The sequence below is a fragment of the Arctopsyche grandis genome, chromosome 10, assembly GCF_051622035.1.
Source record: "Arctopsyche grandis isolate Sample6627 chromosome 10, ASM5162203v2, whole genome shotgun sequence".
Taxonomy (NCBI): domain Eukaryota; kingdom Metazoa; phylum Arthropoda; class Insecta; order Trichoptera; family Hydropsychidae; genus Arctopsyche; species Arctopsyche grandis.
Window position 1 is genome coordinate 8,040,343 of NC_135364.1, and position 25,105 is coordinate 8,065,447.

At 33.2% G+C, this 25,105-nt stretch overlaps 4 protein-coding genes across 5 annotated transcripts in view; 1 reads left to right on the forward strand and 3 right to left on the reverse strand.

Moving 5' to 3' along the window:
* Positions 1-25,105, forward strand: part of mim (missing-in-metastasis) — a 93,115-nt gene that overhangs the window by 55,783 nt on the left and 12,227 nt on the right. Inside the window, exons 3-4 of the mRNA XM_077439633.1 lie at positions 579-652; positions 22,826-22,910. Coding sequence (XP_077295759.1) covers positions 579-652; positions 22,826-22,910 — 159 coding nt within the window. The remainder of the gene's footprint in view (positions 1-578; positions 653-22,825; positions 22,911-25,105) is intronic.
* LOC143917988 (phenoloxidase-activating enzyme-like) lies at positions 341-6,214 on the reverse strand. The gene is made up of 4 exons (XM_077439634.1): positions 5,908-6,214; positions 3,259-3,889; positions 1,504-1,709; positions 341-1,424 (listed from the first exon to the last, which is right to left on the reverse strand). The coding sequence occupies exons 1-4, from the start codon at positions 5,972-5,974 to the stop codon at positions 1,012-1,014; spliced, it is 1,317 nt and encodes a 438-aa protein (XP_077295760.1). The 5' UTR covers positions 5,975-6,214; the 3' UTR covers positions 341-1,011.
* On the reverse strand, positions 7,721-14,006 carry LOC143917989 (phenoloxidase-activating enzyme-like). Of its 2 annotated transcripts, XM_077439636.1 has the most exons (5): positions 13,832-13,917; positions 12,741-13,116; positions 12,504-12,590; positions 8,937-9,133; positions 7,978-8,827 (listed from the first exon to the last, which is right to left on the reverse strand). In XM_077439636.1, the coding sequence occupies exons 1-5, from the start codon at positions 13,896-13,898 to the stop codon at positions 8,391-8,393; spliced, it is 1,164 nt and encodes a 387-aa protein (XP_077295762.1). In that variant the 5' UTR covers positions 13,899-13,917; the 3' UTR covers positions 7,978-8,390. The 2 variants fall into 2 exon arrangements, with proteins under 2 accessions (XP_077295761.1, XP_077295762.1); XM_077439635.1 differs by having other exon boundaries at positions 7,721-8,827; positions 12,504-13,116; positions 13,832-14,006.
* LOC143917991 (phenoloxidase-activating enzyme-like) lies at positions 14,623-22,715 on the reverse strand. Its single transcript, XM_077439637.1, has 4 exons — positions 22,468-22,715; positions 20,372-20,993; positions 18,173-18,369; positions 14,623-16,363 (listed from the first exon to the last, which is right to left on the reverse strand). The coding sequence occupies exons 1-4, from the start codon at positions 22,532-22,534 to the stop codon at positions 15,957-15,959; spliced, it is 1,293 nt and encodes a 430-aa protein (XP_077295763.1). The 5' UTR covers positions 22,535-22,715; the 3' UTR covers positions 14,623-15,956.

The window sequence follows — 25,105 nt, forward strand, 5'->3', positions numbered from 1 at the left end:
TAGCATTTTGTTGTCCGATCATATTTTTTTTACCCTCCTTGTCGACGTATTCTTCGCCATGAAGGTGAAAATACTTTCACACACTTGAATTGAATTGATAATACATGCATATGTCAGATTAATATCCATTGTTTATATTTACAAAGAAAAGCATTGAACTTTCCATTTTCATTTGTTATGCGAGTTAATTGTAACAATGACTAGATTTTAGATTCTACTTTTGAACTGAATGTTCCGTAGTGTTTAGAACCGAAGTTAGCCATTTCAATTGTGTTGCATTTGCAATAACTCACAGGTAAACATGTACATATGTATGTATATGGAATTTTAAAACATATTTGTTTGACAATTCTTTTTATTCAAGAAATACTAGACTAGAACCAACACATTTTTATTACATACATATATGTGTGTATGCTAGTGAATTTTTATACCCTGTTAAGAAAAAAACATATGATCGTTTTTACAGAATCAGAACTTTTATTGGTGTTTTTTCTTTGATCAAAATTTAACACCTCATATTTGTTTACTTAAGTGTTTTCAATATGTAAGTATAGTTTTGTTTGTGTATCTTTCAGATCTGCTCTGTCAGCTGTGTCTGCTTATCTAGACGCATTCCAGAAAATTGCAGATGCTGCTACTAATGCTAGAGGTAAGAAAAAAAGTTTAATATTTTTTTCAGCTGAATAAATGAGTATTTAATTTCCCCAAGTTTAATTTTTAACAAATAGCGCCATCTGGTGTGTAAATGTGTAAGTCTCAATCCGTTGGGCAAAAATCTACAGACTTGTTTTTGTAATACATAGATGGCGATAAGTTTCTTTATATTTGTTAATAAAACTTTTACTTTAATATGTTTTGTAACTTATGTACTTATTGGAAATTATAAAATTAAATATAAATACTAGTTACGTTAAATTTTAAATTTATTAAAATTAATGAATACATTTTTCATATGAATACATGTTGCTTATTTATTAGATTTACATGTAAGGTGTTCTTTAAATGTATTTATGGTTTAATTTCACCCCTTATCCAGTCTAAGTACCCGTATACATTTGAATAGACTCCGGCTACGTTAGCCAAACCGCAAGGACTTGGTCCAAAGCTTACTACGCCTATAAGATCGAATTTGTTTTCGTTAAAGTATACCAAGGGACCTCCGGAATCTCCTCTGCACGAGTCTTTGCCGACTTCTCCCCCGGCACATATTTGCTTGTTCCAAAGTTCAGCTTTCAGTCTTTCGGTCTGATAATGAGATTGGCATTCAGCGAGTGTAACGAATGGTACTGCCAAATGAAGTTTTCTATTGCTGGGTCGATTCGTTTCAGTGGTACCCCATCCTGCTACGATTAGGTTTATAGCTCGACTGCTCAATCCCACTGTTATGTCTCTTTTTGGCAAACATATAGGTTTAATGAAGTCTAGAAAATAAATATTATTTTGTATGATTGAATTGTAATACTTATTTTAATAATTTTTCTTTCAATCGTTTTTTTCTACCTGTGACTGGTGCATCGCTTGCTAATCTTAAAAGTGCAATATCATTTTTCTGACCGGTTGCGGTGGTCGGTAGATATTGTGGATGCGGTATGACTTCCTCGATGCGGATTGAAACTGGTTCGTCGTTGCAATCATTATCTCCCCCTGAAACCTTAACGCAATCCTGACCCGTGGTCTTATCCCACTCTCCCAAACGCACACTTTCACTGAAAACATTAAAATTTTCTATAAAACATTGATTTTAATAAGGAAGCTATTTTTACTTATGTATGTATATCGATATCCTTCAAATTGTTTTACATTTTAAACTCTAAGTGACAACTAGTACTATTTTTGAAATTTGTGAAAGAAGGAATTGATTCTTCTGCTTATATCATTCAAAGAAAAAATATCGCATGCTACGCAATAAGAGCACACAATATGCATATGATGTAATAGGAAGCAACAATATATTATATGATATCATAATGCTATTTACTGTTCATTAAATTTTGAGGATATCTAAAAATGTATTACATAATGAGTTTATTCCATCAGGTTATTGCTTTCCATAGTAACAAGATGCAATTACGCCTTCAAGACATATTTTACTAGCATAGCTCTAATTTTCACAAAAACAATTAGGATATTTCGCGCAGTTTGGGAAACGCTGTATTGGGTCAAAGTTGCTCAGCTGAATCAGTTTTTTTAAGCATGTGTTTACGAGTGGAACTACCTGTTTATGAAAAAAGAACCAATCATTAAATAACTTGTTTTGAAGATATTGAGTGATATTGAGTGTCTTGTCATAGGTAAGTTAAAAAAAACACATTCATATTAATTAAACTAATTCAATTGAGTACCTCTGCATTAGGCAAAACAAAGTTCAATTATTTTTTTCATTAATTAAAAAGTTGTTTCTCTGTTATTGTGTTGATTGCAAAAAATAAAGAAAAAAAATGGTTGAGGAAATTGGAAATAATATGCTAGTTGGTCATGCTAAGGTCGTTTGGTTGATCATTTGGATTTTAAGTAAGAACCCTGCAACATTAATCCTTTGAAAGCTGATCAACGCCGATCGGCGTTTTGCCAAGTTCATGAGCCTCAAATACGCCAATAGGCGTTATTTTTTGAGTATGTATAAAAAAAACAAGAATACTACCCGCTAAGCCTTTCCAGGTTTGAAAAAAAATGCATTGAACATGAGTCGTGTAATCCGTATCAATGTTTATAAAGACTGGTTTACACCAGAATTTTTAAATTTATAACCATAGCATAATTTTTCGATAAAAAACCCTAACTGCTGAGTATTTTAGATTGTGAGCATTACATTTTAACAAAAATGAAGAAAATGGAACTACATAGTTTTGGAAAAATGCATTCATTAATAGACTTCTTTTGTTTATTTTATATTGTTGCAAGATATATTAGAGAGTCTAAACACACCTTTAAAAAGCTAGAAATCCTCGACGGTAGTTATCTAAGTTTTGTTTGGATTAGCTACATTTTTTTACCTGCTTTTTATTTATTGGATTTCTAAATAATTCTAGTTGGAAATGTTGGCGAAATTTTCGGCGTAGCGGGCTATCAACAGAAAAGACGTCAGCACTCAAAGGGTTAATATGTAGATACCTTTTGTGCCCTCAGTGGTTCTCCCGTTCACTACTAACTGTTAGCAATATATTAATTTACCGTCATTTACGAGTTAACGCGTTATTTTAATCCAAATGACCAACAAGTATAATGTTTCCGCAAAAATTGAATAAATGTACTTACGGAGTGCCTACTTGAGAGACAATATCGCCAGTGGCGCAATGTCCAGCCGTGACCAGGTATCTTTTGCTGATGAGAGAAGCTGCACACGAAAGCGACAAAGTGTTACGACGAGTTCTGTACTCCACTAGTGCCATCCATGGGTACTGGTCAATGGCGGTCTCGTTGCCACCGAATATCCTATCTTGATCACCTGACCTTCCACATTCACTATCTTTCGGCAGAAGTGCATCTACGTTGGCTGGGTTTCTACTTGTTGGATTTCCACAACATACGCTGATTCGAGCTGGACCTTGGCATGACGACTGACGCAGACGAGTTACCACATTCGGAGATAGGGGTTTTGGCGCGTTGAATAGTGTCAACAGTGCGGGACATTGGTAGATGTCCTTGCAGGTTCCAGCACTACCTTCGGCCGTTGTGCACGTGCTAGGTCTTCCTTGACCTGTTGGTTGGGCTTGTATTTCGCAACACACTTTTGGGTTTCTACCTTCCGATCCGCATTGCGAATTCCTCAAGAATTGCGTCTCTTGCTGGGTTCTTCTGCTCTTTTGAAGTAAGGCCAGGAGAGAGCTGCATTTAGTGACCACTATACATTCGCCGTTTGCGTTCAACGGAGTAGTACAGCTTTGTTCTGAAAAAATATTGTTATTAAAGTCAATTTCCGTTATAACGAAAACCAAAGGAAGGACATCAATTTAGCAGTCTCGAAATATTATTTCCTCTCCAATATTCGAATATTATTTCCTCAATATTTAAATATTATTTCCTCAATATTTAAATATTATTTCCTCAATATTTAAATATTATATCCTCTACAAAATTCGTTCATTATAATTAAAGGGCGGATGGGGAGCGTGCCTTTTTTAGGAATCGGTTCGGGTTGGCTCTCTATTTATAAAGCTAGAGTGCAAAAAAAAGTGCGGCGAACCTTTTTAACAAAGCACGGCGAACAATTGAACAATGAACGGTGCGCTTTGGGTCCGCTCACTAATTATAATACACTAGTGTAAAGTGTTGTACCCGATGAAATACCATCGCGTTGGTGTTGGCATATTAAGTTATTAAATAAATAAAACTATAATAAATGTATCGTCATTCATGTGCTCGATCCCTACGCGGTCGAATTTTTTTCAAATACCTTTTAAATATATTTAATTTAATATTTATGTTTAATTGTTTAATATGAAAAAAATGGTAGAATAATTAATTAATTAAATAGACTTTCAATAGACGGCGATAAATTCTCTGCCAAGCGGAAACATTAGTAGCGATCACTATATATAGAAGCTTTTTTCTTTTGTTATTGTATTCATATTTACGTTTTGGCAGTGGTTTAACTGTGGCGTACATATGTATGTCGAATCGAAAAAACTATTAGGGCGCGAACACACAGCGCGGGATGTGGGATGCTGTTTTTTAAAAAACGTGGCATACTTGGCACGTACACCCCGCCCCTGTAGACCTTTTTCGGTCAAATTGTATGGTTTTATTAATCCTTGCTTGACAGTGATCGATAACGGTTTTAAGAAATATAGGAGAACTTGTCGACGTACCGCATACCGCATCCCACGCTGTGTGATTTCGCCCTTATAGTACGGCGAGCGTTTTTTCAGACAGACAGACACACAGACGGAATAGCGATATTATACATATGATTGAATTATTACCGATTATAATGATTTTTTGTAAATTCGTGTTGATATAAATTAAATTTTAAATTTTATCAATTAATTAAAAAGTTGATATCAATTAAAACTTTATATATTATATAAGCATTTATTACTATTAAAAAAATAGACCATTGAATTATGTCTGACCATCGCGACCAGATAACGCAATAAGATACATAGTTTGTAGTGTTTATGTTGAAATTGTGTTAATGGTTCAATTTTTTGTTATGTTATGAATTAGATTAGTTCTAAATGAATAAGAAATATTTTTTTCTAAATGAATAAACAATATTTATTTAATTTTATGTCTTATAAGAAATAAAACTTGTATTTAACTACATACATACTTTGTTTACAGAGATAATAATATTAAAATTTAATTTGGGTTAAATAATTTTTAGGGTTAAAAAGTAGATTAAATTTCGAAAAGTGTGCCAAATTATGTATGACAATATTAATGTTTGATTTTACACACATATGTATGTACATATGTATACCAACTGTTTCACATAATTTGCACACTTATCTATTCTTAGAACTATTTATTGATTTTTTGTCTATCTATTATAACTGTTAACCTTAATTGAATTTCTGCGGTCTAACGTATTCTACTGATAAAAATACCGGATTTTGATGGCATATCACAAAAATAGTATAATTAAAAACGATTATTTTTCCTCATAATTTACCAAGCTATTGTAATATTATCTACATATGAGCATACGTTGCTAAATATGTTACCTAAGCATTCATATTTTCTATTATACTTGTAGTGTTGTTACAAATATTCTAGAGACGATTGCTCTTAACGGTATATTGTTTATTTAGTATTTATCAAATATGCACGTGTGTCAAAAAAAATATAGTAAAAGAAAATATACATATATATTTTTAATATTAAACATATCGTTTGATTAATTTGCATCAAATTCGTTCATGTGTTATTGTATGGTTTTTATTCTCAAAATTAGGAACTTACGTGCTAGAACTGATGAATTCAAACAGAACAGCAGGCATGCTATCAATGTGATGGTTTTCAGAAGCATGTCGTTGCTTTCCAATCTGCTAGCACTTATTTTCGATTTAACGTGTATCGGCAATTTCCTTGTTTATTTCTATTTTTAAGGACGAGCTGATCTTCGGACGAAGGTCGTCGTCATACTGATTCACATAGCTGCCATAAAGAAATAAGCGTTTGAAACCGGTATCAATTCAATGAACCAGTGGTTTGCAAAACAAGTCAGAGGTCGTTTTATATTATAAGTTATGATATCGATTTGTGTTGTGAATTTGAAAAATACTTTATTTTTTCCGTTCAATTTTGTCAAGATACACTTCCATCTGCATTCAAATAAAATAAGGTATATCCAATTATATACAAACACACGTTGGTTTTCGGAAATTTATATATGTATGTATGGCATTAAAATAGATTTGATTTATCGTGATTAAATTTCTCTGGATATTTCGTTATATTTACAAACGCCTTTTCAGGTTTGTTAAAATTTTACATTGTATTTAGTATTTCTTTTTAAAATAATGGTTTCTGATGACGAATAACTTGTTGGATTCAATTATAACTAAAACCGGAATATCTTGACTTTGGTATGACGAACTTTTGTCGATTTTAATATTACATTAGGTATACTAGTAAATGTTTCAAAGAATGTTAAATAAGTTCAATGTCTGGCATATAAGGTACATACAGTATCATAATTTATATTGTATTTTGTGCTAAATATACATATTTTCTTGTATTTTTTTTATTAGATATATAAATATTTATAGCATAATCATGAAATTACTTTGTACATAATTATAATAGCGTTCTGTTTACGTCAGTGGTTTCCAAACTTTTTGCTACTAGGCCTCTCCTTTGAAAATATTTATCCTTGGTGCCTCCCCCCCCCCTTCCTTTATTTCATAAAATATTACAAACACACTTTTAAATGTTTATTCTTTCAACTGTATTATCAGCTAGCGGTATTTGTCTCAACTCTTTCGCACATGATTCGTCGAGCATTATTTCCACCATATCAATATCTGCTGGCAAAACTAGTGAATCTGCTGTTGTGATTTTTACATTATGCGATTATGTAAGAAACTTTGTACGATGCTAGCAATGCATTTGATGGAACAGAAGCTGTTTTCTTGAACGTTTGCTTCTGCTCATTAAACTGGTCTAATTTTCTTTGAAAAACTTCTATGGGCTTACCAACGTATTCAGAATGCGTATTTTCGAGTTCTGCAGTCAAAACTTTCATACAGAGCAAAAATATGGTCTTTCCAAGCCATCTATGTATGAATTATAGCACTTGTGAATCCCCTTGATAAATATAATGAATCGTATTTTCTTGTTTTGATATTTCTACTTTCTTGTTCCGCATCGCTCATACATATTCCTACTATCTTTACTCGTATTAGCGTCAGTATATTTATTATTAGAGGTTTTTTTCTCTTGTAACCAGTCAAAAATTACGTGCATTTCAGAAACAGATTGGAATTTTATGTTTGGAAGTTTATTTATAAGCTATTTGTAATTATATATTATTTTATTTTATTACGTTGTGCTATAAGCTGACTTTTCGCGTCCTCTTTGTACTAGTCCGCGCCTCCCAGTTTTAAAATTTCTAGTTTACGTTGATATTTCTAAATTACTTTTAAATAATGCAATCATTTTTCCTTGTCTGATAACCCATCCATTAATTTTTACGGTAAATATGTATGTACATAAGTCTTAAGTTCGAGGAAATTGCCATACAAAATAGAGGGTTATTCGTTAAATAAAAGTTAAAAGTGTTAAATTCCTCAATTTTATTTTGTGACCAACAAACAACTATGTATTAAAATACAAGCATGTACATATGTATGTAGTAGAACGTGATTAATTTTATTCTTGGCGAAATAATTTTTTTTATTTTACATTTTTCTTTCAAATCGTTAATATGAATGGTGCACTTGTAGATACAGATATATTATATCTTTTTTCCTGCTAATGTATGCATATTTGTGTAATTTAGATTTGAGATAATTAAAAAATGAATTTGTTCTCCATATTTTATTAATATTATACAAACTTATTATCTACTAATTGTTAATATTTTATTTAGTTTATTGCTATTATATTTTATGAAATTCTTAGTACACATTATGTACAGTGTATTTGTTTTTTTTACAAACATATATTATTGTATTATACTTCAATCATAATATATGTATACATATATATGGATGTATTCGATTACTTGCTATTTACATACCATACAATGATTTCTATCGAGAATATTACACATTTTCCTTATGCGAATAATAATTACGATTTTCAATGGCATTGCATGTAATGCTATCGAGAACTTGATTCACATTTTTTTCATGTGTATTATAATATACATAATTTACACAACAGAAGTAAACGCCAACAATCGACAACTTCAAGTCAATAAAATTACAAATAAAGAAATATTATAACTCCAGCTGAGACTTAATCCAGTCCAAGTAATGATATGTTTTGGTGTACACACCTGGAATACCACGAGTCGCACAAGGGGCCGGTCCAAAACTGAAAATTCCTAAGATTTCAGCTTTTTGAAATGATTCGAGAGAACGATGATTTGAATTTTTGAATATGAATACGAGAGGACCTCCCGAATCTTCTCGACAGGAGTCCTTGCCAGGATCTCCTCCTGCACACACTTGTTTCTCCGTTATTCTCTTGTACAATGGTGCGTATGCTTTCTGGCACGTTTCCAGTGTCTTAAACGGTATGCTCATGTGTAACATAACATTGCTCTTTTGCTCAGTTTCAGAGATACCCCATCCGGACACCAATGCATTAAAATTGTTATCATTTTTTCCGATTGTCACATCTTTCTTTGGCAAACATATGGGTTTTATGAAATCTGGAAATAATACAAAAAGGTTATATTATATTAACCTGTCTATCGAATACCTTATGCTGGTGATTCATTTGCAACATGTTACGCGGACACTTGATTGATTACATAATACCTGTGTATGTAGCTTCTGTTTTCATTCGTATGATGGCTATATCGTTGATGTGTGAATTTGACGGATCGTATTCGGGGTGTATGATGATTTTTTCTATCGGTATACTCGAATGTTCATCATTGCAATCTTCATCTCCAACTACGATTATACAATCTTGATTTGTTGTCGTGTCGAATTCACCCAAACGTATGTGAGTCCTGGTGTGGAAAAATAGTTTATTAATTACATTGCATTTTTCTTTCAAGTGTATGTAAACGTTTAAAGAATCCTTGAACTATACGTAAGTGTGATAAAATGGATAGAACACTATACCTTTTTTTAGAAACTGCATGATTATAATTGTAATTACACATCTTTTACTCCACGTATATTTCGACAAAACGGATTTTTGTCGTATCGTATTCATCTGAAGTTTATGGCGAAAACATACAGCGATGAACGTGGCACATGGTTTTTAAAGATAGTTTTAAACATGCGAAAAAAATGTGGAATGACTTGTACATATGCATGGAACGCCCAGCACACACCGTCTCAAAATCTCCCCCCTGGAGTGCTTTCAGTAAAATTGTATCCTTGTATTTATACTTGCTTGCCAGTGATCGATAACGGTGTAACCCATATTTGAAGAAATGTACGAGACCCCCCATAGCGGGAAGCCAAGCACACGTCGTGCCGTTCTTCCTTGTGTGACTTCGCCCTTAATTGAATATGATACTACGAAAAGTTCAGGACTCACGTTCATTTAAGGTGCTAAACGAACGTGGGTCTTGAATTGGAACAATAGCGTTTACATAATTTCATATTACTGTAACGTAGATATTAGGTAATTGGTGCACATCGAACGCTTGTTTACCATTACTAATCGCCTGATCGCGACTTCGCGCCAAAAAGACCTTTCCGTATAAACTGGCTGTATACAACAACCAATAATCTATCGACCAATAATCTCTATTTGCTAAGAGTATACGTATTCGACGGATTCGTTTCGTGCTTCATTTGGAGTTGGCTGGTCGACGGATCAACATTAAACTATTTTTACCACTACTCACTGTGTCTTTCACTTAGATCTCGGAAACCTCTCTTCACCTCCACGCTACATTACGTTTAATTTTTCAAGTTGAAAAACTTATTTGGGAAGATTTTTTTCGAATCTGGTGTTTTTTTGTTTATAGTTCGATACTAAACGCAAGTAGTAGTAAAGGTAGTTTATTGTTCTTGATCCGTGGCCTGCCAGCTCCGAATGAAACACGGATCAAAACCGCCAAATGTTTATTATATTATACCCTAATACCCACTGGGTACTTCGCACAGAGAGATATTCCCACTATCGTCCGATATTTGTGTAATTTTTTCAGTTTTATTATCGAGATATTATTCGTGTCATGGACTCCCTAATATAATATATTCATATATCAATCTTTTGATCACTACGGGCGACCTGCTTGTTAAATTATTGGCGGCAGTCTACTAACATCGTGTGTTAAGTCAGCGACTCCCAAACTTTTTCGGTTTCCGGCATCCCAAGTTAAATTTTACATTTCAAGCAATTTCTTATGGGGGGGGGGATAGATGAAACTATAATGTAGTAATTTATATGAAAGGGAAACAAAATGGATACACTTTTCTAAATTGACCACGGAAAAAGTTGTGTTATATCTTATGAAACAGAAAAAATAATTCTTGTTTTGAAGCATCAGACAGGCAGGCGACTAGGAATGGCTACACGGTCGACACTTTGGCCACCCCTGACATACAGTCGTAGACGTAGAAAATGCCGCACTCGACTATTTTTACACTTTTTTTTTTTTAATTATGTTCGGAATCGTAATTTTCAAAGAATTCTTGAATGGGGGGTTTGAAGGTTAATCAGTAAACTTCAATTTAAGCAAAAAAAAATGGATATAGTTAACAGGATATTCTTGAAATGGAATGCGGTCATTGACGGTACTTGCGCCAAAGTTGAAGCCTAAGTAATTTATGGGGGTCAGACTATCCTTAAACCATTTTTTTTATTAGATTTCTAAAGCTAATATTCCTTGTGAGGTATTGAAAAGATCTTTTGTGAATAAAACTACTTTTGGATAATGTTATACTTATTATATTTTAATATTTCGTACTGCCGCCTCGATTTTGAATAATCGCCAATATGCGTTGATTTCGTACAGTGAAATTAAACATTCCATCGTAATATCATTCTCCCAAGTTTCGGTTATATTTTTAAGCAATTCTATGATATTTGATGCACGTCGTTTTGCCAATTTTCTCTTTAAAATAACCCATAGGTTTTCGATCGGATTCAGATTGGATCCCGGATGATTGTTTCCCGGCCATTCTAATGATTTGATGCCCAGTATATTCTTAAATTTTGTGATCTGTAAGGGATAAAGGATATTATTAATCATTTAGTAAAAGATTTAGCCATGGTGCAGAATCGCTTGATAAATCGGATTTTTGAATGTTGCGTTATTTTCTCGATCGTTGGCATTACAAGATTTAAAAGCACACTTTTGTACTTTTCTGCATTCATTATTCCCGCAATAATGGCCAGGGATCCTAAACCATATGCGGTCATACACCCTTAAACCATTAAATGGGGTGAATGCGCAACGACCGGAGAAATGCATTCCGCGCGGAATCTTTCGCCAACTTTCCGACGAACCATGCACATCCCATCCTGCCCAAAGAAATTGAACTTCGATTTTTCAGAAACTACAACCCTTTTCCAATCATCGACAGTCCAATGCCTATGGTTCTTAGCCCAATTTAGATGTTTTTTTTTGCATTTTAAGTGTAAGAAACGGCTTTTGGCAGGGTGGTGTGGCCGATATCCATGCTCCGAAAGTCACTTCCTCGATGTTTTTTCTGAAAATGTCACATGATCTGATACTTGAAGCTCTGGTGGAATTTCTACCGCTGTTTTGAATGGATTTTCTAGCATTATGTGCTTGATACGACGATGTTCGCGAAGACTACACTGGTCACACGTCATCTTCCGTTCCCAGGTTTCCTCCCCAGAGTAACAGTTTATCGATATTTTTTCAAAAATCCCACTCGACGAGATATTTCACGTATAGAAAGATTTGCTTCGATAATAATTTTTGATTTTAAAACAATCGAAGTTTGTTTCGAGTTATCCATTTTTTCCGAGATGTTTTGCGCGATGACGTCCAACAAAAAAACTGTCGATCTTAAACACTTGCATTGTATCAAATATCGAATATTAGTACCTGAAGTACGCCATACCCAAAAACAAAAAATTAAAACAATCGAGACAGAATTCTGAGAAAAAACCCAAATTGAACGTACTATGCAGTTATGCGGCATTTTCTATGGCTCCGACTGTATATGGATGTAAACACATGCTACATAATATTTATTTTATACAGAGCAACCGATTACACAAATTCAATCACCACGCTCAACCGCTTCATAGTTTTTAAATAATCCCACAGCTCTTCCTAGGATGCGTTTTGAATAAACATAGTACATATGTATGTACACACAATGTACTACTTTATTTCTTAATTTCAACTGCCGAAAAAATTCAAATGCATTTTTTAAACTTACGGTGTTCCCACGTTAACGTACACGGTGCCGTATACACAATGTGCTGCTGTCAGAACATATTTAGAACTTATGAGCGAAGCGGCACAACTAAGCTGGATAGTATTTCGACTGGTTTTGTACTCGATGAGTGCCATCCAGGGATTTGCATCAATATCGGTCCTGTTTGTTCCGACATTTCTGTTTTCGTTTTGCAATTCCCCGCATTCGGACCTCGATGGGAGTATCATTTTCGATGACGATTTCGCTACTTTCACTTTTGGGTATACGCAGCAAGTGCTGGGATCTGAGGCGCCTTGGCATTTGGAATTTTTCAGGTACTCTTGTGTTTTGGCACTGAACGGCTTTTGTCCTTGCACAATTTGCACGTATGACGGGCATTCATCAGTACTGACGCACTCGCCTAGCACGTTGTTTGGCGTGGTGCATTTTGCGATTTCTTCTACATGGCAACAAACTTTGGGAAGCTTTTCCACTTGACCGCACTGAGAAGCTATCAAATATGCTGTCTCTTGTCGAGTTCTGCTCGAGTTTATCAACATGTTCCTAAGACTGGTACATTCGTTGATTGGTATACACGTTCCGTCTGTGCTGTTAGGCGTAGTACAACTTTCTTCTGAAAATCATTATTTTAGTTTTAATATGTGTTAATTTTGATTGTCTTATATAACTAACCACTTTTTTGCCCAATACAATTCGCAGAGTCTTTGGTTGGGTCTCCTACCATTTTGTCTCTAATCATATATAAATAATATCGCTATTCTGTGGGTTTGTCTGTCCGTGTGTCTGTCTTAGATATCGCTCGCCGTACTACATATAATAGTCGTTTCGATTCGACACACATATCACAGCTAAACCACTGCCAAAACGTATATACGAATACAATAACAAAAGAAAAAAAACTTCTATATATACCGATCGTTACTAATGTTTCCGCTTGGCAGAGAATTTACTGCCATCTATTGAAAATTTATTTAATTAATTAGTAAATTTTTCTATTGGTGTTTTATATTGTTTACATGTGGGTATAAGCCGGTTTTTACCTTTTTAAATATATTTGAAAAAATTCGACCGCGTGGGGATCGAAACCGAAATGACCGACGACACATTTCTTTTAATTTTTTCTTATTTAATAACTAAATATGCAAACACCCATGCGATGATATGTCATCGGGCACAACACTAGTGCAATATAGTGACAAACATTAAATGAGCTTTGGTCCTGATCTTCAAATTAGCATTTCGTATCCCGGTACCGGGTGCCTTGTGTCTTTATTTTGACGTTTATCTATTTAATATTTTGATAATGCGTTCTGTGGATTCGTACTTACGCGTTTTGGTGATGCTCAATTGAAATGCAACGATTGCGAATCCAAGAAGTTGTAATTTCCACCCCATGTCGATGGTTTCGATGTGTTTTGGCCCGAGATGTTCCTTCAAATGTGTGATGTTGATGCGGGTCGCTTCGCAAAGTCGCTGACTTTTGGCCTTTACGTTTTATAATTCGTCCCAAAGATAACGCTATCTACTAATGTAAAAAACCATATTTGGTGTTTTCGGATAACCCATATTTGCGATTCCACTTATTTACCTATTTTAAAAATATCTTTTAATTTATGTATGTATGAATAAACATCTAATATATATCTGTCAATTATGTGAAAACGAGCATCGTCGGGGTCACAGGGTTCTTATTTTTATGAACCTCTTTTTAGTTCACAAACGATTTTTATCTTTAAAGTTCAAGTGGCCGACGGCTTTATTATGTATATCTGTAGTATTTTCCTTGTGTTGTTGTTTGTGCTGAAACTGTCAAGATCTTAATTGAGAATATATGTATGTACATGGTTTTTTTCGTCTCATAATTAAAAGTGGTTTTTCCTTGTTATGATTTAATTATATCTCAAATTTTTAGGACAGTTGATGAATTTAAATAAAATTGAATATTGACAAACGATCTATCCCGATCTATTTTAAAATTTGACTATACCAACCTTCCTATTACGTGCTGAATCGGTTCAGTAGAAAGGCGTAATAATTCTAAGGAAGAAATGAGAAATAAATGAAAATGTAAGAAGGTTTTATGTTTTCATTCAATTTTATTTATTTTCTTTTTCCGTCTTAATCTTTTTACAAGGCTTTTGTATATTTTACTTCGCAAACGATTCAGCTGAAATTCCTACATTCTTCTGATCGTTTTGAAACTTTACCATTTTGCGCGGTTTCGTCAAAGATAGATATTTAAATCAATTCCGCCAATACTATAGTGAAAAATAATAGTAATAGACATGTTTGAAAATGCAAATATTTTGGTGATCTTGACGTTTAGTGGTCAGTAGCCTTATACATATGTTTGATGTTCCGCCGCCGATTTTAATTGTTTAAATCTTATAACTTTATCTTTTTCACACTATATCTTATAAAATTTGCATTATAGGCTCTCATTATATCTCGTATATATTTTTACTTTACTAATAGGTTATATAAGGAATGTTAAAATGCTAATATTATATAATTACATATTCTACCAATTTTTTTTACCAATTAAACTGTTTCAAAATACTGTATGAACTCTTTTAAAAAGTTATTCGCCCGCCACACAAAATAATGGACTAATGATTTTATTTCAGAAAAACTCTGTTCCTTACACTTTAAAATTACGCTGTTCCACATACATACATGAATATTGTTATTGTGTATGAATGCTTGTTGTCTAACACTACTATTATGTGTTTTGCCAATTCTTTTTTATTTGTTAATTCACATGCTATATTTTGAACGGAAAAGAACTTCATCATAATGCAATTTTTATAGTGATGCAATGTTATAGAGCTATGATTACTTACATACATGCTTGTGACGGCTTTAATATTTTTCAAAAACTTACTACGTTGAAATAAATCGCGATTTATGATTGATCATGTAAATATAGTATAAAGATGATTCGAAATTTCAGACATTGGCTAATATTTTAAATTCTAAATTACACATATTACAAAAATTTACGTTTTAGGAGGGGTGACTGTAATACAATATGAAGTGACAAAACAATAAATAAATACAACTAATAAAATTACAACCATCATTTATTACTTTAAAAATATATGTATAATATATAATTCAGCTTACTGCTAATAAAGTCTCAAATATTTTATACTACAGCTATAAATGCACTGAATTTATAACAGAGCCATTGTCAAATTCTATGTGTATATCTCATAGTTTCACAAACTTATTCCTTTACACGTGTAAAACGTTGGAAGTTTTTAAATTAATTTTCCTTATACGAGGACTCGTTGCAATTCAATGAAATCGAGTGCCTCAATGAGCAATTCATGTATAATTAATTCAATCGATTTCATGATGTATCACAGACGACTACAATTCGTAACTTTTAATTAATGTAATTGCAATTTATAAAGGACATGGACTGTCGTAAAATAATGGTCGGGATCATTACAGTTCCATTTGAGATTTGATCCAGTCCAAATAATGGTATGTTTTGGTGTATACACCTGGAACTCCGAGGGAAGCACAAGGCGTGGGTCCAAAACTAACAACTCCAAATAAGTCAGTTCTACCGTTGTATATGTGCATGAGAGGTCCTCCAGAGTCTCCTCGGCAGGAGTCCTTTCCAGGTTCTCCTCCAGCACAAACTTGTTTATTCGTTACTTTGGCGAACAGTGGTGCATATGATTTTTGGCATGACCTCAATGTTTTGAACGGTACCTGCAAGTGCATTTTGAGGGCGCTGCCAAAGCCAGTTTCGGTTACACCCCACCCTGCCACTGTGACATTGAATTGGTTATCAACTTTGTCGATTGTGAAGTCATTCTCCGGTAAACAAATTATTTTTATGAAATCTGGGAAAAAATATGAAACGCATTAGTTTATTAAATCATTGCAATTTTTAATTTTAATAGTGCAAATATGTAATTGTTTTGCGGGTTTTCTGTTTTACATTGGACATGCATATGAACGGCAATGTATATACTAGGGCGAAATCACACAGCGTGGGATTTGGGACGTGGTTTTTTTTAGATAGTTTTAAACATATAGAAAAAATGTGGTGTACCATGTACACCACATTTTTTCTATATGGAAAGACGACACCATACATGGTGTCGTCTTTCTAAATGAAACATTCGAGCTGTATCGTTGAAATTCTATAGTAGTGTTTATCCTTGCTTGACAGTGATCGATAATAGTGTATCCCATATTTGAAGAACATGTTGATACACCGTTTTCGATCAAGGATAAAATTTTACCGAAAATGATACAAAGGGTCGTTTTGGTATATATCACTGTCAAGCAAGGATTAACACTACTATAGAATTTTAACGAAACAGCTCGAATGTTTCGTTTTGAAAAAACGGTACCATGTATGGTAGTACTATACATGGTACTACCGGGTCTACCTCACGGGCCGGAATGTGAAATTACCGAAAACGCAAATATCGGAAAGCAAAGATCGAAAATCGAAAGATCTTAAGTCGAAAGATAAAAAAAAGGGTGCGTGGTAAACGGTACATACTCACTTAATTTGCGCGAGCAGGATACAACAGGAACAAGAGGAACAGGTTTTTCCTCCCGTATTCTGCGCGCGCACATTAATACGGAAGGAAAAGCCTGTTCCTCTTGTTCCTGTTGTATCCTGCTCGCGCAAATTAAGTGAGTATGTACGTGACTATGTACCGTTTACCATGCACCCTTTTTTTTTTTTGATATTTCGACTTAAGAGCTTTCGATTTTCGATCTTTGCCTTCCGATATTTGTGTTTTCTGTAATTTAACATTCTGGCTCGTCACGGAGACCGGGTACTACCATACATGGTGCGAACGCACTAAGCCAATGAAAGCAAACTTAGTTGGGATAAAATATCGAAATAAAAATTAAATTAAATATCAAAATTAAAACTTAAATTATTATATTAAAATTAAAATTAAATATAGAAAGTTAAAACAGAACATACACAATTTAAATAAATTTTCGAGATTGAACTAAAATTAGATTATCAACAATCATACTGGATGAATTCAGTACTACGTCTACATATGTATTGTATGAAATAGATTGGAAAGAATCTATTTTTTTTTAATCCATGTGTAGTTTCGAACGTTCTTAATTTGTAAAAATAAGTAAAGATTTAAATATTTTATCACAAATAATATTAAATAATCTAAAATCAATTTTATATTTAAAAAAGCGCATTTTCATTTAAGTGTAGCGAATCATTTATCAGTTAATCAATAAGGCAAGGGGATTCGTAATTAAAAATGTGCTTAGAAAAAAAATCACAAAATCATTGCGGCGATTACACTGATTAACAAAAAAAAAAAATACCGGAGTGGAGACTAATCAATCTTTACTAAATTTGACCCACTGAATTCAAATGTGACAATGATTTTTGTTCGCTTAATCTTGTTTATGAAATATGCGCGTTTAAAAAAATGCGCAATTTTTACAGATTTTTGGTTTTTGCAGTCTTTAACTCAAAACCTAATATTACTGTGCCAACGTGACTATTGTAATCAATAGTCAGATAGTTTTTCTATTGATTGTGATTTTTTATTAATTTAAAATACTCATAATCATAGCCCGTTCGTACCTATATCCACTTAATTATTAATGATTATATTTTGTGTGTCATCTCACATACATGATTAGTTTACCTGTACTAGGAGCATCTGTTTTCATTCGTATGATGGCTATATCGTTGATGTGTGAATTTGATGGATCGTATTCGGGGTGTATGATGATTTTTTCTATCGGTATACTCGTATGTTCATTATTGCAATCTTCTCCTCCAGTGACGACTATACAATCTGGGTTTGTTGTCGTGTCGAATTCACCCAAACGTATGTGAGTCCTGTAAATATTGCATTTTTCTTTTAAGTGTATATAAACGTTTGAAGAACCCTTGAACTTTTATTCAGATGTGTATCAAAATGGATAAAACACTATACTTTTTTAGAAACTGATTGATTCTAATTGTAGTTATAAAAATATTTTGTAACATCACCCGTTTGACTGATGACAGCCCTAATCCTACTCCACATACATAATATACGGTATACATGTATCTGTCATTTCATTATTTCTTTGAGGACTATTCTATACATTTTTTAATATTTTTATTAGTCATTTTTGTCTAATAATTTTTTTTAAACAGTGTTTACGACTACATGTAAATATTCGTATCTTTATTGCCTAGGACAAGAGTTATTATTGCAAATCGACCGTTGCAGTCATTTGAATGTTATAAATTTTATAAAAGAGGCAATGATTTATTTTTATGCATTTTCTAACATAAACTTAAAATGTTATTCCTTTAATTTTCAAAATATGTGTACACATGTACATATATCAGTGGCGTGCCATCATTTAACAAGAGGGACTAGACTAGTTCCTTAAAATACTTTACCTAAAATTTAAAAATATCAACAATTCAATTAAAATAAATGATTAAAATCGTTATCCAAATCGATATTGTTTATTCAGATTAGCGAAGTTCAGAAACCGGAATTGGCCCTACTTAAGGTAGTGGTAGTAGTGGATTGTTATGGTGTGATTCGCCGCGTCGTTCGCTTGCACGGACTCGCCACCTCAATTCTGTTCCCTTCGCAGTACTGATGAATTGTTAAGTACATATGGTTCGGTGATTACTGGTCACAAAGTCACTAAAATCTCTATAACGGAACATCTGGCAGTCGAAAAGTCCATCATACTAACAATAACTATCATACTAACGAGAATATCTAAATATCATACTTGAGTGCCAAATATTGCGTATTCGCTATTTTAATGGCAAAAATTGTCTTTGGGACCAATGCAATGTGACTAATAATCCAATTACCGTACATATGTGTCCCATCGAAAATAAAACATTTTTTTTAATTTACTCGTCTCTTCAATAATTTCTGGAATTTATGATTTGTGACTATCACACAATCATCAACTTGTTTTTAAAATTTAGATAACACATATTTACACAGAACTTTTCGAGTACTAATATGGCAAGGGACTTAGCTCGCGAAACGTTACACTCAGAACAAGTCGGTGCGGAAACAAATAACTAGTCCTTGGAATGTTGCATTCCCGATCGATTGTTCGACAAATCATTCAGAGGATTAAGTTTCGAAGACAGACAAGATGTTTTCAAGGAAGGTAGGCTACTTAGGATATTTCTCATCTTAATTATACTCTTAATATATAATTGACAATAGTGAATCATTTTTTGTGGGTTAAAGCATCTTGGCCGCCGAAGTCAGCTCATTATTTCAAGACAGATTATTATATTTCAAAAATTTAAAATATATTTGTGCATAGGTACCTATTCTCCTTTTTTAAGATACACGGTACGCCACTGGTGTATGTGTGTATAAAAAAATGAATACAAAGTGGATATAACAAAACACGTGGTTATTTTCTTCCGAAACACTTCTATGTATATTAAAAAAATAAAATTCGGGCGAATATTGTCTATAATCTTTTAAATATGATTTTTATGTTTTTGATATTTATAAACTATATTTCAAATTTTTAAAATCATCAAATAGTGTTTCGCCCGTGATATTCAACCGTTGGTTTCGGAAAGAAATTGATACGCGATTAACCGCCAAAAATGATATTCATAACTTCAAATGTCGATTACTCTCACTATCTAATACAAATTTAAATTTTGTTACCTTGGACATTAAGCCCAGGTATTGGTTCGGTGATTACATCCCAAATGTTAATCGCTACCAGGATAACCGCCGCTACGAAAATCGCTCGCGCAGATCTTGGTAGTGATTCACATTTGGTATGTAACCCGTTTATCACCCGGTATATATGTAGCTCAAATAAATTTGAAGAATCAGTGAACTTACGGTACTCCTACGCCAACGTAGACGGTGCCATAGACACAATGTGCTGCTGTCAGAACGTATTTGGAACTTATCAGCGAACCAGCACAACTCAACTTGGTAATATTTCGACTGGTTTTGTACTCAATGAGTGCCATCCAAGGATATGCATCAATCTCGGTCACGTTTCCACCGAAAATTCTATCTGCGTCTGACATTATCCCGCATTTCGATGGTAGTAAGTTCTCAGGTGGTGAGGGAGGTGTTACTGCAACTTTTGGGTATGCACAGCACGTGCTAGGATCTGAAGTGCCTTGGCAATTAGATTTTTTCAGATAATCCTCAGTTTTGGCAGTGAACGGCTTTCGTCCTTTCAGTATTTCCACGTGCGATGGACATTCGCTGTTGCTGACACATTTGCCCTCCGTAAAAGATGGCGTCATGCATGTCGGGGCTTGGGTTACTACAGTTACTCCTTCACAACAGACTTTGGGAAGTTTTCCTGCTTGACCACATTGAGAGGATAACAACAATTTCGTTTCTTGTCGCGTTCTACCTGTGTTTTTCAACAAAGCCCATAAAGGCGGACACTGGTCTATCGATATACATTTTCCACCCGCCTTGTTAGGCGTCGTGCAACTATCCTCTGAAAACCAAAAGTTTAATTTAAATAGTTATTTTTGAAAAATCATATTCTCCTCGGCTACCGAGGCTCTATTGCAACCGAGGGTAAGGGCATGCTGTGAAAATCTCTCTGTTTTTATCGCACAGTTTTACTAACGTGTGCGCGCGCAGGATACGAGTGGACTCGGTATGACGTCACCTAGTCCCTCGTATCCTGATCTCGCAAACGTAAGTAATACTGCGATAAAAACAGGGAGATTTCCACGGCACGCCACTGATACATTGTACATATGTAAATAGAGGGTGGGACAAACGATTGAAATACTAGTTCATTTGTCAATTTATTCTTTTGTGTGTACTATAACTGGCCAGATTCGTTCATGTATGAACAAACTAATATATGAATGATCTAACGAAATGTACACTTGGACTTTAACATATACACGATATTACCCAGTTGACATTGTATCAAGTTTCAAACTAGACATTGTATATTTGTTATGGTTAGTATTTTTTTTGCAAAAACATCACATTTTTTTCAATGTTAGATATTTCTGAGCTGTTTAGATATTTGATAAATTTATTTACCAATTTTTAAAATATTAAACGCAACCTAGGACTGCTAGAAATTGCTTCCTATGTAATTTTCTCGATTGGAGAATTACAACTGGACAAAAATAAATATGCTAATGCTACCTTTTGTCTAATTTAAATTACCCTAATTCAGGTTAGTTTAACTAACATAGAATTTGATACTCGCGGATAAATGCTATTTTCAATGTCAATATTATAAATAGTGATGGTAGACGGATTTATTAATTGATTTATATTTAATATTTAAATGTAATAAAACGTTTTTATTACATTTAAATAATAAAATTTTTTTTTTTTACGTGACTCGCCATTGGCTGAATAGTGTCCATGTACAAATACTAAATATTTAATGGATATGTAATTTTAGTTTTTATTTAGAGAATCTCAAGGTTGACGAGTAATATTTCTTCAAATTTTTATTATTTATTTTTCAAAATGCTGAGAACACTTCGCTAATATCAGCTGTAGAGACACGATTTAAAATATTATAATTTAAAAACATTATTCTGTAATATAATAATATTCGCGACTAAAAACCTCACAGAACCGTCATCGTGTGATAACTCACGATTATGTAGGTTATCACACGTAAAACGGAGACGATTTTGTAATGTTATAGTAATTATTATTGATTTCCCTTCAGTACGGATGATGAACAAATTACGTCTCATTTGAATAATAGGGCCATTGTCAATGTCAAACCTTGTCTACGGATGCATTTAGTTTTGCATACGTTTTTTATGGTTTAAATTGTAACTCGTTTTCAACGACTATCGACACTTTCAAATATGTCAATATTTGTTTGAATAATAATGACGTTCGATTTGACCAATTTTGTCGAATTTGCCAATGACGATTCTAATTTGCGGTGTGAATAATGTGAAATTTTGGGTTGTACTCACGTGCATTGGCGATGCACAGTAGTAGGGCAGCTAGTGCTAGTCCCAAGGGTAGCGGGCTTCGCCTCATGTGTAGGCTTTAATGGTCTTCGCCCCTTGACTTCAACGACAGTGTGGACGCTGGTCGTTGCCCAAACACACTGACTCTTCTGCCTCACGTCGATTACTAACCGGTTCCAATTCTCTCTGGCGAATTGCTTACGCTCTCTCTCTCTACATAACGGCAATATCCTCTTTATCATTTTAATAACAATTCAATAGCTTAATCAGTTCTAATAATATACTTGGGAATTTCCTATATATGTACATATCTCATGACGAGTGTGCATTTAATAATTACTTATTTTTCTTTGTGTTACAGGAGCTACCAAAGAAATTGGAACTGCGCTGACGAGAATGTGTCTTCGGCACAAAGCCATAGAAACGAGGATGAAAGCTTTTACATGGTATGGACTTTATTTATGTAAATGGTGTATATTTCCCGTATCCAGCTCCCATATATTCAGAATTGAAATTTTTTCTGTAATTTAGCTCTTTTTGATAGAAAGCAAAGTTGTGGAGTCGGAGTCGTAAAATATAAGCCAACTCCGACTTTTTTCTTATTACTTTCTTTAATTAATAGTATTACAGTATGTGTCAACTAGTCTTCAATTTTATTGGAGCAAATTCACTAATAAATTAAAAAAAAAAATTATTATGAAAACCATGAATTTAACATCATATCATATTAGGGGTACCGGAAAGAAATCCATTTTTAATTTATCTATGTTTTTAATAACCACAGAAAATTATCGAATTATAGAACTATCACAGAGACTTATAAATTACCACAGAACTATCACAGAGAATGTAGGAACATTTTAAAGCATCGGAAAAACAAACAAAATGGTTTTTGTCCCGCACGCACGAAAAAGAAGAGCGATGGAACACGTGATATTTTTCCATTTCTCAGGGAAAAACGATATCCTTTTTATACCTCACGCATATTTACAAAACCTCGCTCCTTCGGACTATTACCTATTTAGTTCCATGGAGGCCACATTAAGTAGAAAAAAATTCAACAGCGTGAGGAATGTGGTAAACCAACTATTAACTTTTATTAATTCAAAACTGGCAAGATTTTTCAAGAAAAGGATTTAAATATCGACAGAAAGATGGTAAAGAGTTATGAAAATTAGAGGAGATTATATTTTGGAGTAGAATGTGCAAAAAAAAAAATGAAAAACTGAATGTTTAAGTTGAAAATGGATTTCTTTCCGGTACCCCTAATATATATATGTAATTTCGCTATTCTGTCTGTGTGTCTGAGACAATGCTCGCCATACTATAATCGTTTCGATTCGACATACATATGTACGTAAACTAGAACGCTTCCAACAAAACGACGTACGAATGTAATACCAATAATAACAAAATAAAAAAGTTATATATATACTGTGCGATGCGAATATTTCCGCTAGGAAAATAGACCGAAATAATATACCGCCATCTATTGAAAATTTAATTAATTCATTTTTCTATCGGTGTTTTATGTTGTTTATATGTAGGTAGGTAGGTAGTTTTTACCATTTTTTTCATATTAAACAATTAAATATAAATATTAAATTAAATATATTTAAAAAGTATTTGAAAAAAGTTTGACCGCGTGCAGATCGAACAGAGGATCGACACGTTATTTTTATTTTTTTTATTTAATATATTAATATGCCAACACCCATGCAATGATATTTCATCGGGTACAACACTAGTTATAAATAAAATTGATGAATTGCACGTATTGTGGCCAAAACCGATTGTTTCTTCCATCTCTTATTTTTTTTTTATTAAATTGATTTGTTTGTGTATGAAATTTTACTTTTTATTTATACCTATTTAATTACCAATAATTCAATAAATTAGGTTACATGTCAATTTTCAATGATTTTTTAAATTTAGTTTTAAAAATCGCTATTATGTTTATTAATTACAATTTTATACGTTGGTAAAGAAAAATTGATCTTATAAAATCGTTCATGTCAGAGTGGAAACCCAAGGTAAAGTCAGTTGGAGTCAAAGTTGGTAAATTTTGAATCAACTCCACAGCCCCGATAAAAAGTTATAGACCGTTGAAGAAATTTTTTCTCTGGCACTATTTCTCCCATTTATTAAAATTATACTAATATTTTTATGTAATAATTTAGGAAAGTTTTTTTTTGCTAAAAAATGATTTACTTTGTAAAAAATATGAAAAAATAATATCTCAAATGTAATTTCAGGATATTAAAATTTTTTTCGCTTGCAAACGAATTTTTTTTAACAAGGAATATTCAATTTTTGATATTTCAATCTTGAAAATGTTCTATTTTTTTAAAAGTAAGTTCCTCCTCCCTTAGCCCTCCCCCACATTAGAAAAAATTCTGGCTATGCCCATGGTTAATTCAAATGCAATTGTTGGTCCTATTCAATATATAATTCGGATTAGAGTAATGAGTAACTTGAGAATAATTGATTACATATGTATGTTTGTATGTACATACATATATAGAATTGCATAATGACACAAAGTCATTTTTTGAAGATAAAGCTATTTCATAATTAATTAATTTCCAAAAAATGACTATGTAGCATATACATAGTTTGTTTTAAGGCGTTAAATTTCATG